The sequence below is a fragment of the Ruditapes philippinarum genome, unplaced genomic scaffold (genome assembly GCF_026571515.1).
Source record: "Ruditapes philippinarum isolate M1 unplaced genomic scaffold, ASM2657151v2 ctg19336_1_1_1_1, whole genome shotgun sequence".
NCBI lineage: Eukaryota > Metazoa > Mollusca > Bivalvia > Venerida > Veneridae > Ruditapes > Ruditapes philippinarum.
The window spans coordinates 160-15496 of record NW_026860643.1 but is presented as its reverse complement, the minus strand read 5'-3'; the positions used below and the strand labels follow the sequence as shown (position 1 = coordinate 15496).

The 15337-nt window shown below is 34.2% G+C and overlaps 1 protein-coding gene across 1 annotated transcript; it reads right to left on the bottom strand.

Moving 5' to 3' along the window:
• Nucleotides 1–2214: 2214 nt before the first annotated feature.
• On the bottom strand, nt 2215–14696 carry LOC132712870 (probable dolichyl pyrophosphate Glc1Man9GlcNAc2 alpha-1,3-glucosyltransferase). Its single transcript, XM_060695308.1, has 9 exons — nt 14675–14696; nt 13963–14089; nt 12831–12934; nt 11882–12002; nt 11147–11283; nt 10221–10360; nt 9537–9634; nt 8210–8282; nt 2215–3053 (listed from the first exon to the last, which is right to left on the bottom strand). The coding sequence occupies exons 2-9, from the start codon at nt 14075–14077 to the stop codon at nt 2813–2815; spliced, it is 1029 nt and encodes a 342-aa protein (XP_060551291.1). The 5' UTR covers nt 14078–14089; nt 14675–14696; the 3' UTR covers nt 2215–2812.
• Nucleotides 14697–15337: the final 641 nt, after the last annotated feature.

Below are 15337 nucleotides of genomic sequence, written 5' to 3'. Positions count from 1 at the left end.
AGTAAACAAGTTTTCTTCTTGTGTTTTAAAGGCCCATTAAGTCTTTAAAAAAATTAATCATTTTTTGTGTCTCCTCTACAGAGTAGTGGAGTCTCCTCTACAGAGTAGTGGAAACTGGACCACTGTATGGACCTTTCCAGTTTTTCGTAGCCACATCTTTTCTATTTATTGCTAGGTCATCTGCTCACAAACAGTATCACAAACATAGCCATATGTTCTTTTGTGCAAACCAGGTCAACCAGTGACTATGTATTATCTCATTGTAGCAATTGGGTAACAAGTTAGCCAATTTACAAAAATCTGTAAACACTGGAAAGGTCCATTCAAATATCATCAGGATCTTTTCATCATGTAAGGAAGCTTCTTTCAAGAGGGCTTTCAGTAATACAGGTCCCTGCTTGTGCCTGAAATACTGCATGGAGGTGCACCAGTATTAAACTGGAAAGTTTCCACATGATAAATGCAGCATCAGTATACCTCATAACATAATAACAACAAGAGGGCCATGATGGCCCTGAGGTCGCTCACCTGTATATATGCCCCCCACCCCCCCCCACAACGTTGCAGGGCCAATTTTAACCCAAGGGCTTTTATTTGCACAAACTTGGTAGACACCCATAAGAAGATGTTTCATGCTAAACATCTAAGCTCTAGCTCATTGGGCTTTTTAAAAGAAGATTTTTTTTAAGTTTTTACTATACACATAATTATAGTTAAAAACAATGACACCCCTGGGGCGGGGCCAATTTTGACCCCAGGGCTTTTATTTGAACAAACTTGGTAGACACCTATTAGAACATGTTTGATGCTCAATATCTTAGCCATAGCTCTTTGAGTTCTTTAAAAGAAGATTTTTTAAGTTTTTACTATATGCCTATAGGGAAAATCAATGACCCCCTGGGGCGGGGCCAATTTTGACCCCAGGGCTTTTATTTGAACGAACTTGGTAGACACTTATTAGAACATGTTTCATGCTAAATATCTTAGCTCTAACTCTTTGGGTTCTTTAAAAGAAGATTTTTTAAGTTTTTACTATATGCATATAGGGAAAATCAATGACACCCCTGGGGCGGGGCCAATTTTGACCCCAGGGCTTTTATTTGAACAAACTTGGTAGACACCTATTAGAACATGTTTGATGCTCAATATCTTAGCCATAGCTCTTTGAGTTCTTTAAAAGAAGATTTTTTAAGTTTTTACTATATGCATATAGGGAAAATCAATGACCCCCCGGGGCGGGGCCAATTTTGACCCCAGGGCTTTTATTTGAACAAACTTGGTAGACACGCATTAGAACATGTTTCATGCTAAATATCTTAGCTCTAGCTCTTTGGGTTCTTTAAAAGAAGATTTTTTAAGTTTTTACTATATGCATATAGGGAAAATCAATAACCCCCCAGGGCGGGGCCAATTTTGACCCCAGGGCTTTTATTTGAACAAACTTGGTAGACACTCACTAGAAGATGTTTCATGCCAAATATCTAAGCTCTAGCTCTTATGGTTTTTTAAAAGAAGATATTTAAAGTTTTTTCTTTTGGTTGCCATGGCAACCAGAGTTCTGCATGGAATTAAATTCTTTGAACAATTTTTAAAGATGACCACCAAAGGAACATTCCTGTGAAGTTTGGATGAAATTGGCTTAGTGGTTTATGAGGAGATGTCATTTAAAGTAAGTTTACGGACGGACGAAAAGCGATCACAAAAGCTCACCCTGTCACTTTGTGACAGGTGAGCTAAAAATCCAATCATGTTAAGTTCATCCCAAATGTTGCTTAAACAAGATCACCTAGACAGTAGTGACACTGGCTTGAAATGTTTCAGCAAATAATCATTGACCAATGTGTGTAGATAAAGTTAAATTTAGCTTTGTACTACATTCACTTGATTCAAATGAATGAATACCAATGGTCAGCAGATGACCTCTGAAGTGTTAATATAACAAAGGTCATGCCAAACAGAGCACAGTCACTAGCAACAGCTGGAAGAAGAGGCAGCCTGCTTGATTACCGATATTTCAGAAATCAATAGTTCAGGCTTTTCCAAAAAAGATGTATTTTACAATGAAGATTTCAAGAATTTGTAAAGAAAATTTGAAGCCAGTCAATAATGCGGGACCTGATCAGACTGCACCAATTTGCACACTGGCCTCTATACTATTGGCAAATGCCAATTACTTTCAGTTCAACCTAGGTATCATGAATAAATAAAATGCTGTAGATATTTTGGAAATACCATACTGGTTTAATAATATTTTATTATAAATTTCAAATGCATGTTAAAGATCAAGCAATCGGAAGACTGATGAACACATTCCTTGCATAATCCTTTGAGATCAGGTAAAGGCTAATGTGAAAAAGTAACTTTACAACAAAAGATTTGCTGAGTCTATGAAGCAATTCACATTAAAACTGATGTTTGCAATACATTACATAATTACAATTTGAATTGTGCAGGTTATTTCATATTTACATACAAACTACAGTATATCATGTATCACAAAAATATTAGATAACATTTCCTAGCAGATCAAATTTATAAATGACCACATAATAGTGGTATTGGTTTTCCTCTGTGCACTTTTGTAAAATGCCAAACAAGTAAAAATATTTTCAAATGATCTAGATTCTGAAACTAGAGCTTAATTAACCAACAAACATAAATAAATAAACAACACCGAAACCCACTGTATTAAAGAATTTTTTCAGTATCTGCATTACTGTAACAGGACTGTTTAATGAAATTTACAGTTCGTATCACTGAAACCTTTTGCCCAACTCTGCAGCATTTTTGCCCAACTATGAAATATTTTTGTCTAACTTTGTTTCTGTTTAGATTTATCATGGAGCGTGATCCAGTAAAACTTTAACCAACAGTAAGTTATTCCAATTGCACAATATATGGACGTTAACAATAATGGCAGAAATGATAGTTTATATGTTAGTCCGAGACAATGATGTATCACACTGTTATACAGTTCTAATGGCACTATTCCAACAATGTACAGCGACTCTAGTGTAGATAATAATGGCAGAGATGTGTAGCTCCAAGGTAATCTGAAAATATCAAAAGCAACTGTACAACATATGGTAATAGAAAATCAATACAAATAACATTATTATGACTCAATGTAGTTTATCAACTTGTTGAAATTTCGCCATTAAAACCAGTTTGAATTTGATTTTAGTGTCACAGCATTATTGCAAAATGATGATAAGATAACAGGTGTAAAGCTTCTAAAGGTGAAATATGCAACAAAAATTCTATAAAATATACAATCACACTGTTTTCATACACTTGTTGTCTTTTCATAGAACAATTTTTACAAAGAGTGTCTTTTGTTATTCAATGCACATGATTGTTTCTCACTATTCAGAATATAACATTCCATACCATTAACAAAATATGTGCCTGCTATTTTCAATAGGGGGTTTAGATACGATTCCATGCATGGGCTGCTCATTTTCATGTAAATTTGGGAGCATCATTGTATTTAGATACTTTGTTAACATCCTTATCACAAGACCAAACAAGAGCACTGCTAGGCAGAGCATTGTATGCCCGAAAGTGTTTATTTTACAGGGAATTCCCCAGGAATTTTTTTAAGCGCTACATTTTTTTAATAAGACGGGGGTGGGTGCGTGAGGGGGTCTTGACCCCCATACCGCGTGTCGAAAATTTTTGCCATTTAAGGTGTCAAGATACTGCTGTGGGCTGTTTTAAAACAAATAATGAAAGCTTTTCACTTGATAAACATTTTCTTAATTTTTATTATTTACTTTTTCCATTTCCAACAATTCAAATAAATAAACAATTATATATAAACACAAGTTCACAACATGTGATCAACATTTATATGTATGTGTGTGTCCCATTTAAATGAGTATATTTCAGTTGTTTTTTCTTCAATTAACATCATTAAAAGTGGCCTGTCTTCTAGGTTTGTTGTCCTTCCATGCCTTGACTGCCTTCTCAAAGTTGAAAGATTCTAATGGGGGTCCTTAAAGGGAGACGGCAAGAAGATAGTTTAGAACTTTAAGAGAGACAATTCCTGTTTTTCAGTCTAACTCTCTTCAGGCAGCTGAATCCTTGCTCAAAATCTGAAATTAATACATAAAAGTAATCATTTATGTTAACCTCATGTCTTTTATTTATATTGTTTGTTTGATTTGAAAATTTAAAAACTTCCAGCCTGTTTAAACTTAACTAAGTAAAAAAATTATATTTGAAATGTTGAAAAACTTCTAGCAAAGTGTTACACATCTGCAACTGTCATTGGAATTTCATTAATGTTCAAGAATGAATGAATTTAATAATGCTTACCTGCAGTAGAGGTTGGAGGAGGATACCTACAGCAGCAATTCTGTAAAGAGCTGGATGACTGGTAGAAAGGTTGCCAGTAATCCAGGTCATGGTCTGGTCGGCTGACTGATCAGTCCCCTCTAGACTGGCGCGTACCTGGTGCCAGTGGCTGCGGCACTGCTCCATATCTACACCAAAGTGCCTGGCCAGCTCCTGTATGTCCTGACAAACCAATGCTAAAGGGTTAGGACAGTAGATTGCACTTCACAAAGCTGTCCATGAACAGGCTCGATTAAAAGAGGGCCTGCAAAGTTAATATTTTTTTCATTTTGGGGATTCACTGAACAGAAACAGATTACAAGACATTTTAATTAAAAAAGAAAATGACCAATTGGCTGTCACGAAGTGGGATTGTTTGATGTAAAGTTTTTGTTGTTGTTTTCACTCATTTGCAAGTTGATAATGAACAGTCGTAAATGTTTTCAATGTTAAAGTAGCCATCAACCAAATTTATTTCTGAATATCTATGCAGTTTAATCAAAGATTAAAAAAAGAAAAACAAGAGCCGGTTGAACCGGGTGATGCTCCCCGAATAGGTTTTGGACACAGGAAGGTATACCTCTTGTAGTGTCAGAGTTATGTCACAGACTAAGTTCAAAGTATAAAAACAACCCAAATGTTGTGCACGACACATTGTCTCAATATGGTGATCATTTCTGTGAAAAAGTTGTAAAATCAGACTTCAAATAAGGAAGTTATGGGCTAGACACAATTTTGCTGCAAGGTCATGCTGTGACCTTGACCTTCAAGGTAGCACCCCAAATGATGCATGTGACACGTCGATTCAATATGGTGATCATCCCTGTGAAATAGTTGTTAAATCCGACTTCAAGGAACGAAGTTACTGGCCGAACGCAATTTTGCTGCAAGGTCATGCTGTGACCTTGACCTTCAAGATAGCAACCCAAATGTTGCGCGCAACACATCATCTCAATATTGTGATCATTCCTGTAAAATATTTTTAAAATCTGACTTCAAATAACAAAGTTATGGGCCGGACAAGATTTTGCTGCAAGGTCATGCTGTGACCTTGACCTTCAAAGTAGCGACCCAAATGTTGGGGGCGACACGTTGTCTTAATATGATGATCATTTTTGTGAAATAGTTTTAAAATCCGACTTCAAATAACAAAGTTATGGGCTGGACATGATTTTTCTGCAAGGTCATGCTGTGACCTTGACCTTCAAAGTAGCGACCCAAATGTTGCGTGCGGCACGAAGTCTTAATATGGTGATCATTTCTGTGAAATAGTTTTAAAATCTGACTTCAAATAATGAAGTTATGGGCTGGACAGGATTTTGCTGCAAGGTCATGCTGTGACCTTGACCTTCAAGGTAGCGACCCAAATGTTGGGCGCAACACGTCGGCTCAATATGGTGATCATTTCTGTGAAATAGTTTTAAAATCCGACTTCAAATAAAGAAGTTATGGACCGGACACGATTTTGATGAAAGGTCATGCTGTGACCTTGACCTTCAAGGTAGCGTCCCAAATGATGCGCGCGACACGTCGTCTCAATATGGTGATCATTTCTTTGAAATAGTTTTAAAATCCTACTTCAAATAAAGAAGTTATGGACCGGACACGATTTTGATGCAAGGTCATGCTGTGACCTTGACCTTCAAGGTAGCGACCCAAATGTTGCACGCGACACGTCGTCTCAATATGGTGATCATTTCTGTGAAATAGTTTTAAAATCCGACTTCAAATAACTAAGTTATGGGCCGGACACGAATTGGGACGTACGGACGGACGGAAGGACGGACAGACGGACGGACGGACAACCCGACGACTATATGCTCCCCCGAAATTTTTCGGGGAGCATAAAAAGCGAAATGATCCTGAGACAGTTTCAACGACATTGCTCACAAAAAAAAACTCTTAAAATTGATAGTGAACTTGGCTTCCCTTATTCATGTTAGACATATTATTTTTTGAAATCTTAATACTATTACTACAGTACTGCTTAGACGTAACGATCATAAGAAAGTGATAGATGAAATTGAACATTACACTTATATCAAGACAATTAACCCATTCATCCCAAAATATCAAACTGTTATATCGCATGTCAATTAATGCTAATTATATTATCAAAGCAATAAAAGTTATTACACCTACCTGAAACATGTAAATATCACACATGCCGCGGTTAAATTGCACCCATCTCAATACACGGTAATTGACAACACCTGAAAGTGCACCAACAGTCGTCTGCAGACATCGATGACAGGTGTCTGTGACGTCACACAGTCTAAAGGCAATCAGTGTATCGGGTTGTGTATACGCCTCGGGTAATTATCTACACCGGACATGTATATTGGCTTGTTTATTTGGCTAATTGGGGTTAACTTATAGACACAAAAGAAAGGGATATCGGTCATTTTTTAAAGCGCTTTGATAATTTTAAGCGCATCGGGATTTTTTGTTCTGAAATTTTAGCGCATCGGTGCCGATGCGCTAAAAGCGCCTGGGGAATTCCCTGATTTTAGTAAGGATAAAGCATTTGTAAGACATGGGAATTAAATAAAGTATTACCTCCTTCAAAAACCAATCTTCCTTAATAGCTGAAGAACCTTCATATATATATATACACTTGGTGTTTCCAAAGCACCAAAGTCAAGTTGTTATCTTGTTAGTAAAAATGCAGTGACGGATGGACGGAAAAATGCCAGGGTTATTACATAATACGATCGTATAAGCAAATTTTTTAGGGCATATAATTTATATACTCAATATATCATCCTTTGACCGTTGTAAAACTGTTAACAATATTAAGGTCATTTGATATTGACCTTGTGACCCAAATATAGATATGGATATTTTATTCAATATAGGCATCCTATGATGTTTGAACACTGTAAGCCAAAAGGACCTTGTGTTATGCTCCAAAAAGCATAATTTTCAATGTTAAGGTCATTGTGAACCTGACCTTTGATCTTATGACCCTAAAATCAATAAGGGCCATGTATTGGACATGGCTGTTCATCCTATAAAATTTTACAGCTGTAGTTTGATTAATACTTAAGTGAATGAGCGGAAACTTTTTTTTAGTTTATAGTGACCTTTGACCTTTTGACCCCAAAATCAATAGGGGCCTTCTACCCAATATTGACAATCATCCTATGAAGTTTGAACACTGTGGGTCAAATGGAACTTAAGTTATGCTCCAGAAACCACAATTTTCAGTGTGAAGATCATTGCGACCCTGACCTTTGACCTTATGAACCTAAAATCAATAGGGGTCATGTATTGGACATGGTGTTCATCCTATCAAATTTTTCAGCTGTAGGTTGATTAATACTTAAGTTATTGAGCAGAAACCGTTTTCAGTTTTAAGGTCATAGTGACCTTGACCTTGGACCTTGTGACCCCAAAATCAATAGGAGTCTTCTTCCCATTATGGACAATCATCCAATGAAGTTCGAATGTTGTGGAGCAAATGGAACTTAAGTTATTGCTCCGGAAACTGTTTTCACTTTTAAGGATATAGTGACATTGACCTTTAATCTTGTGACCCCAAAATCAATAGGGGTCTTCTACCCAATATGGACAATCATCCTATGAAGTTTTAATATTGTGGGTCAAATGGAACTTAAGTTATGCTCTGGAAACTGTTTTCACTTTTAAGGTAATAGTGATCTTGACCTTGTGACCCCAAAATCAATAGGGGTCTTCTACCCAATATGGACAATCATCCTATGAAATTTGAATATTGTGGGCGAAATTGAACTCAAGTTATGCTCCGGAGACCAAACTGCTGACGGACAGAAGGATGCCAGGGGGTATAACATAATATCCCCGAAATTCTTTCGGGCATATAAAAATATAGGTAAAGTTAAAATCTTACCTAAATATATTAGCTATTCCTGTAAATGCATATAATGAAGTAAATGCCAGGAGACATATCTTTATAGGTGTCTCTGAAAAAAACAAAAATCACTGTTACTTTTATCCCTTACTAGTTACTTAGCAACACAAGATCTTAGCTTATGTACATTTGTAAGGTGTATAGACTGACATGATTTAAAAGCATAAACTATTAGTATAGAAATCATAAAGATTATAAATAAAATTAATAATCCATTTAATACTATAGTGCCATGTTTTATTATTCTATGATTGAAAACATTCTGCAATAATTTGTTCATTTAGAAATTAAATGGTTAGAAAATGTGTCCATTTCTAAACAAAAGCATGAAATTTGTGAATAAATTATAGGGTCTGTAAAAGGTCTTCTACTAAGCCAAGTTATTATCATAAACTGCTAGATTTAGTAAAAGAAAGTCAAACTAATATGATTAGTTCCAATTTGAAAAATAAAGCAATTTAAACAGCTCAAAAGGAAAGACTTAGTAGTGACTGTAGCTGTTAGAAATGTTTCATTTTTTTCATTAGTGTCTTACTTAACTTAGTTGTTGACCTACTTTTTGTTCACAAGCCCTTTGTTTTTCCAGATAGACGTGGCATTTAAAAGAAAGGTTGAAAAAATGCTATGGAAGGCAGTTAATGTGAACTAGATTGTCAAATATTTTCAAATTTATGTCTTTTTTTCATTGGACAAAGACTAACCACAGTTTGATCTTTAAGTTGCACCTTTATTCCATTTTACATATTTTTTTAACTATAATAATATATCTTTAAAGGAACACAACTTCCAATTAAAAATACAGAACATAATTAAAATAGTAAATATATTGTTAACACATAAATTAATATTATCAGAATAAGGCACTATCAAACCATTTAATTACCTAAAATGTGTCATGTCAATAAATAGCTTTTTCCTCATCAATAAATGGTTTGAGATATGGTGATAAAAAAGTAATTTTTGGAAAAAACAAAAATATAAAGCGACTTTTTATACATTTCTCAAAATCTTGGGGTTTTAGATATTTGAAACTTGGTTTGCTCATCTACAGCCCTACAGCTTTAAAGCTTGCACACAAAATCTTTACAAAACTTTGACGCCTACATGACTACAACTTGAAAAAGAAATCTAAAAAAAAAACATCCTTAATAGCGCAATTGAAAATAGTAAAATGCTTGCTTTAGTTGAGCTTGTTATTGGACAGTAATAGTATGTGAGTCAACGCTCTCTAACACAGGCTGAAACACAATGCTTCAACATGAAATACTAAAATTGTGAATTCATAAACACCATACAAGATACATACCAAACTGTGTAAATAATAAAGGAAACAATGAGTAATGACCAATGGTAGACATGATAAGATAGATCTGAGCATCCTTCTTTTTATCTATTGCCAGTAAACTGAAATAACAAAAACAAATCATTAAATAAAAGTGTACATTTTACAAGTAAACTTCATCTTGGAAATATCCAGTATTTGTCTCTGATATGGAACCTGCTGGTAACATATCACATTTAAGTAAAATTATGCCATTCCTAGTGTAAATAGTGGCTGTGCAGGTTAAAATTCAAAATAACTACATTTTGCCTAAAAGTTGCTTTCAATCTTACAATTTAGTTTGCATGAATTATCAATAATCTATAGGAATCTGTTTTTCACAATATTTTTTAACACTACACTACCCTGTTTGAAAATGCAAAATTATTTTTTTTTGGAAGGGTTTTACATCGCACTAACAGTTTTGTCGACTTTCCAGCTTTAATGGTTTAGGAAACTCTGAGGTGCTCTTCTGTGCATTATTTCATGCACAAAAGGCAGCTGACGACAACCCGGCCTTCCTTTAGCTAGCTGGATAGCTTCCTAACATGGAATAATCCAAAGTCCCTGTCAGGATTTGAACCCACAACAATGAGGGGCAAGTGATTTTAAGTCAACAACCTTAACCACTCTGCCACAGACAACATTCAAAGAAACTATTTCACTCACCTTAGTGGAATTATAATCATAAGAACTGCTTTTTCGTGAACATGCCAACCAAACATGAATGATCCAAATGCACATAATGTTAAAGCTCGTAGGAAAGTCTGTCCACCTCGAGGTCTACTCCATAAGGTATATAATGCTGGCTACAAATAATTATAATATTACACTGTATTATAAAGTACAGATGGCTAGATTTATTTTATAAGAATAATATCTAATATTTCTAAAACAAACTTTCTTTTTAACTCCTGCTGGAACCAAAGTAATTAGCTTTTGCCACCAATACAAAGCCAGGACATGCTTGCAGTCATTTTCTAATCAGACTCCGCATGTATATTGGTGATATATCAACTTTTGTATTTTACAGTGACATTATGTTCATTTTTTCATAGTCATAGTTATGCTTAATGACAAAGATGAACTTTTATAATGGTGAATGACCAACACTTGATCTAAAATAATGAAAATACTGCTCCAATCTAAATTGAATGTTACATGTAAATTGCAATGCATATTTAAAGTACTTTCCTTAGCCTATGTGACTTGCTTATCTTTCTTACGAATAAAATTATAAAACTGAAAGGAATTATGTCAAAATGTACACTTATTATGACTTTAACCTGTTTCACTCATTATATACCCTTTAATGGGCTTAATGTCCCTTTAATACTGAAATCCCTTCAACTTTGAATGGACTGTTCCAAATTCAAAGCAGGGCAAGTACATTACAGAAAATTAAGGGACACAAATAAGAATTTATTTCAAAGGTGATCATTACAAATTGTCTCTTTTAAAAAATAAATATGTGTCTTATTTTTTTTTTAAATCGCAAATCTAACCAGATGTAGGTAAATAATCTAAAGTAATAAGAATGCATCAAAATAAAGAAAGGAAGATTTCTACATAAAAAGATTCCTGAAATGACATACCAACATGGAGACGGCAGATAATATAAAGGTAACAAGAGGGGGTATTGAAGGCAATACTATGTGCTCAAATTCTTGTACCAAACCTCCAGTCATAGATGCCGACTGGTTTCCAGCTTCTATCAATCTTAGTCTGGTTCCTGAAAATAGAGAAAACAAATGAAAACAAAGACATGAAATAATACAAAAATATGCTCAATTTTCTGAAAGAAATCCCTAGCCAAAAAAAAAAACAACAAAAAAAACCCCCGTCTGATTCTCCATTTCAATCACAAATTAGCATGATTCCTTAAGATTTACTCATGTAAAAAAATTGATTTTTTTTTCTAGATGACCAAGTTATGTCAACAGTTACATTCTGAATAATTAAACCTTAACCAGGTGGATTTGTCCAGCTTTGAAACTGGAACAGTTCATTTAATATCTGAGGGATATCAATATTAATTATATCAATTAAAATACACAAATTGAACAGCCAGCTGTATAGAGCCTGGTCAGGACCGACAGATTTGTATTTATAGCTAAAGCTAATCACTTCCTGGCCTAGCAAGATAATGGTTAAAATGTTTCACTACAATTAAAATTTGTGACTTTCCACATTATTTGAAGAGCTAAATTAAATGATTTCATTTTTTATCAAACAATAACAATAAAGAGATGATTATTACTTTAAGAGGATAAAAAAGGCAAGTCTATTTGACATATCAAATACAAATGTACAAGACTTTAAAAACCTACCTGCAACAGCAAGTGTTTTATCAGCAATGTTGTAAATTGCCCAGAAGTTTGGTGCCCAGTATGCATGACACAGACCTCTCTTAAAGGGAAATAACCTTGACAAAACTTGTGGCACTTGACCCTAAAATATTAAGGTAAAAGAAAACCCACTGAATAACAATAAGATAAACCCTTAAGTTAATGAATTTCTAAAATTGACTTGTCTGGCTTTCATTATTCTGGAACTAACCATTACCAATTTTGGGGATATCAAGATGAAAATATACAATTAATCAGCCACCAGTATAGGGCCTGGTCTGGCTGTATGGATGTGCAGGCTGGTCTGGCTCTCTACTGGAAGCAAAGACTTAACAACTTTTGGCTCCGGCAAGATAAAGGTCAACACACTTTTATTACAAGATTTGTCGGTAATCATATTTCAAATAAAGGTAAGTAATTTCATTTTCAATGATTATTTTAATAAAATAAACTGCTCATTAATATCGTTCTTATTTTCACATTTATCTTTAAATGTTATATTGAGTGACTCATTAAAATTTGTTATAATTATACATCTAGCTTACTTTTAATTTCTTACAAAATGTTTATTACAGTAATGTGATTTAATTATGTGTTTAAACAAGAGTTGTCATAGAACAGCGTGCTTGACTATTCTCAGTGCTTGATAGTAAAACAAGAGCCTGGATAATGTTTAAAAAGGGCAATAATTTTGTCAAAATCCAGGTTAGAGTTATTGGCCTTGGACACAGTCCTCCTTTTATGATTTCATATGATTTCCCTTTCGTAGATTTGGAGATGCCAACTTGCATGCAAAAACTTAACCAAAGTGTACTGACAACAACAGGGCGAGTACTATTGGTCTCCTTTTCTTAAAATTTACAAGTAAAAAAACAAGTTCAAGCAGAATAAGAATAGGGGAAGTATATACGCAATTATATAATAAACTTACCAGAATTATAAATGGACCAAAAGAGAGAGTAAATACACCTACAACAATTATACCCAGTCCTATCAATCTAAGAGGTGAGAATGATCTCCATCTTAAACTTCCATCTGAAAATATACAAATCATTTCAGTTCAGTAGTCTTATTCATATATCTATCATTCTTTATACAATATCTTAATATTAGCCTTGTTAGGTATAGTAACAAGATATAGAATATTTCATATGGTTCACTATTGACATACAAATAGCATTAGAAGAATCATTAGGGTATGTGTTATGTTTTTAAATAATTTATCACACACCCGTGCCGATTTTGCGACTCCGTAAATATGGTATTGCACGGCCGTGCATATATTTTGACGTGACGTCATTAGCGTTATACAAACATAGTGTAAAGAGGCGCTAAATGTTAGCGTTATACTTTAGGCGCGTCAATGTAAAATGACTCTTATTTCACTTTAAACGGTCTTTATTTTGGGTATGTGATAAATAGAATATTAAATTCGTGTAAGTTCAACACTGAATTTATTGCATTCGTTGAATAAAATAATATTATGCTCGCCAGAGGCTCGCATAATATGATTTTATTCAACTCGTGCAATAAATTCAGTATTGAACTTACACTCATTCAATATCCTCTATATAATAACAAATCCTTAGTTACTTCAATATAAAGAATCATGGTAACATCAAAAGGAATCTGCAATTTTCATGTAATTTTGTTGTGATAATTGCTTCTGAGGGATCACCCTTTCTCAAGATCTTCAGTAACACTTGTACATTTATAGTGCTTAAATAAAGTTTTGTTTATCCGTTTTAGATTTTAGGTCATATCTTAACAGGGAGTCGGTCCACCTAAGTGGCTTTACCGGATAACTTACCAGATCCCACATGATTTCTGAATCAGCTATGAGAGACAAATGACCATTAGACTCAATGTCTAAGATCAGTTGTTATGGAGAAATTTCCCTTTGCCCAGGGATTGAACCAGCCACCCCTGGATTATACATCCAATGTTTTCCCTATTAAGCTAAGCACTAAAGTATAGTACATTTTGTAAATCAAAGTACATGTACCAATTATCAATTTTAAGCTGTAAGTTTTTTAGAATGACTAGTTATTTTTCAACCTTACCTTCATTACTTGTAAATACATAGCATCTGAGGAGATATATGAAGTATGCTGGTGCTATGTATAGAAAGATGTGCTTGAAATTGAGTAAAACTGCAAACCAAAATGCTGCCGCCATGTTATGTCCCTGACAAAAAAAACAGATGTTAATATATTTAGAATGTTTATTACTTTGTTTCTTACACAGATTTTTATTTTCTGATACCGTATTTTCTGGACAAAATGTTGCTGTACTGTATAGGCCACACCCTTCTAAATCATCATTTTAGATCGCTCTGGCACATAGGCCATTGCTGATAAACCTTATAGGCAGCTTGAGCTTATAAGCTGCATCCCTGAATATTTCTTTTTAGTGCATAGGCCACAGCCTTTTGTCTGGTCAATATAGTAGTAAAAACTAGGATTATTCTAACAGTTCGGAGAAAATACATATTCTTCCCTTCTTAGTATTTCCTTGCTGTATAAAATGTTAATACTTTTTCATCAATATTTCTATGTAACTTTCGCAATTTCAACAAGTATATCATTATAAATAAAATGTAATATTAGTCAAACTAATATCAAATTATCAATTAAAATTAATCATATAATAACAATTTTATTTTAAAGGGGCAATACAATTAGGCAAGCCCAGTCTTCCCTATGTGCCTCTGCATATATAACATAGAACCTGGTATGTGATTTAGAAATGTTTAACATTGTCCCTCTCACCTGTTAATATTCGAACCACTGGACAGTAACAGCTATTGACCATAACAGGAAAACCATTTGTAACTGGGAAAGGATATGTCTGATGTAATTAAAGTTAAGGGCCACTAAATACATAGTATAGATAATATTCAATTTTCATTTCTTGACTTATCAAGTCCTGTCGAAATGTAAACCATGTAGGTTTTAGAAAGTATTCAAATTCAAGTAAAGGTTTGATCTTTTAAATGATTATAGGGAGTAATTCAGTAATCAATAACAGTTTTTTTTCATTTTCTGATGAATCAGATATATTGAAATTTTTCTTACATCCTCGGAAACACTGGAAATTTTATCGGTGGCCAAACAAGACGTCACGCCAACAAAAAAAAAAACCGATTTGGCTAAGGGTCAAGGGAGGATATTTTAATTCTTCAGGGCTGGAAAATAACAACAGTTATTTTTAACAGAATTTTAAACTGATGATATGGATCGCCAATCTTCCCTCGGATCATTTTGAAATTTAAACATTGTATACTAGAGCTGGTATAAGGAAGGATCACCCGCTCAATAATTTGATAAGACCAAAGTTTGTGTGAGTAAGATAGCAGCTAGAATCAAAGGAGCGCGACTGTAAAAAATCCTCCATGTTACCTCCCAAACGTTCTTCCGTTTAAAACTTGAGGAAATA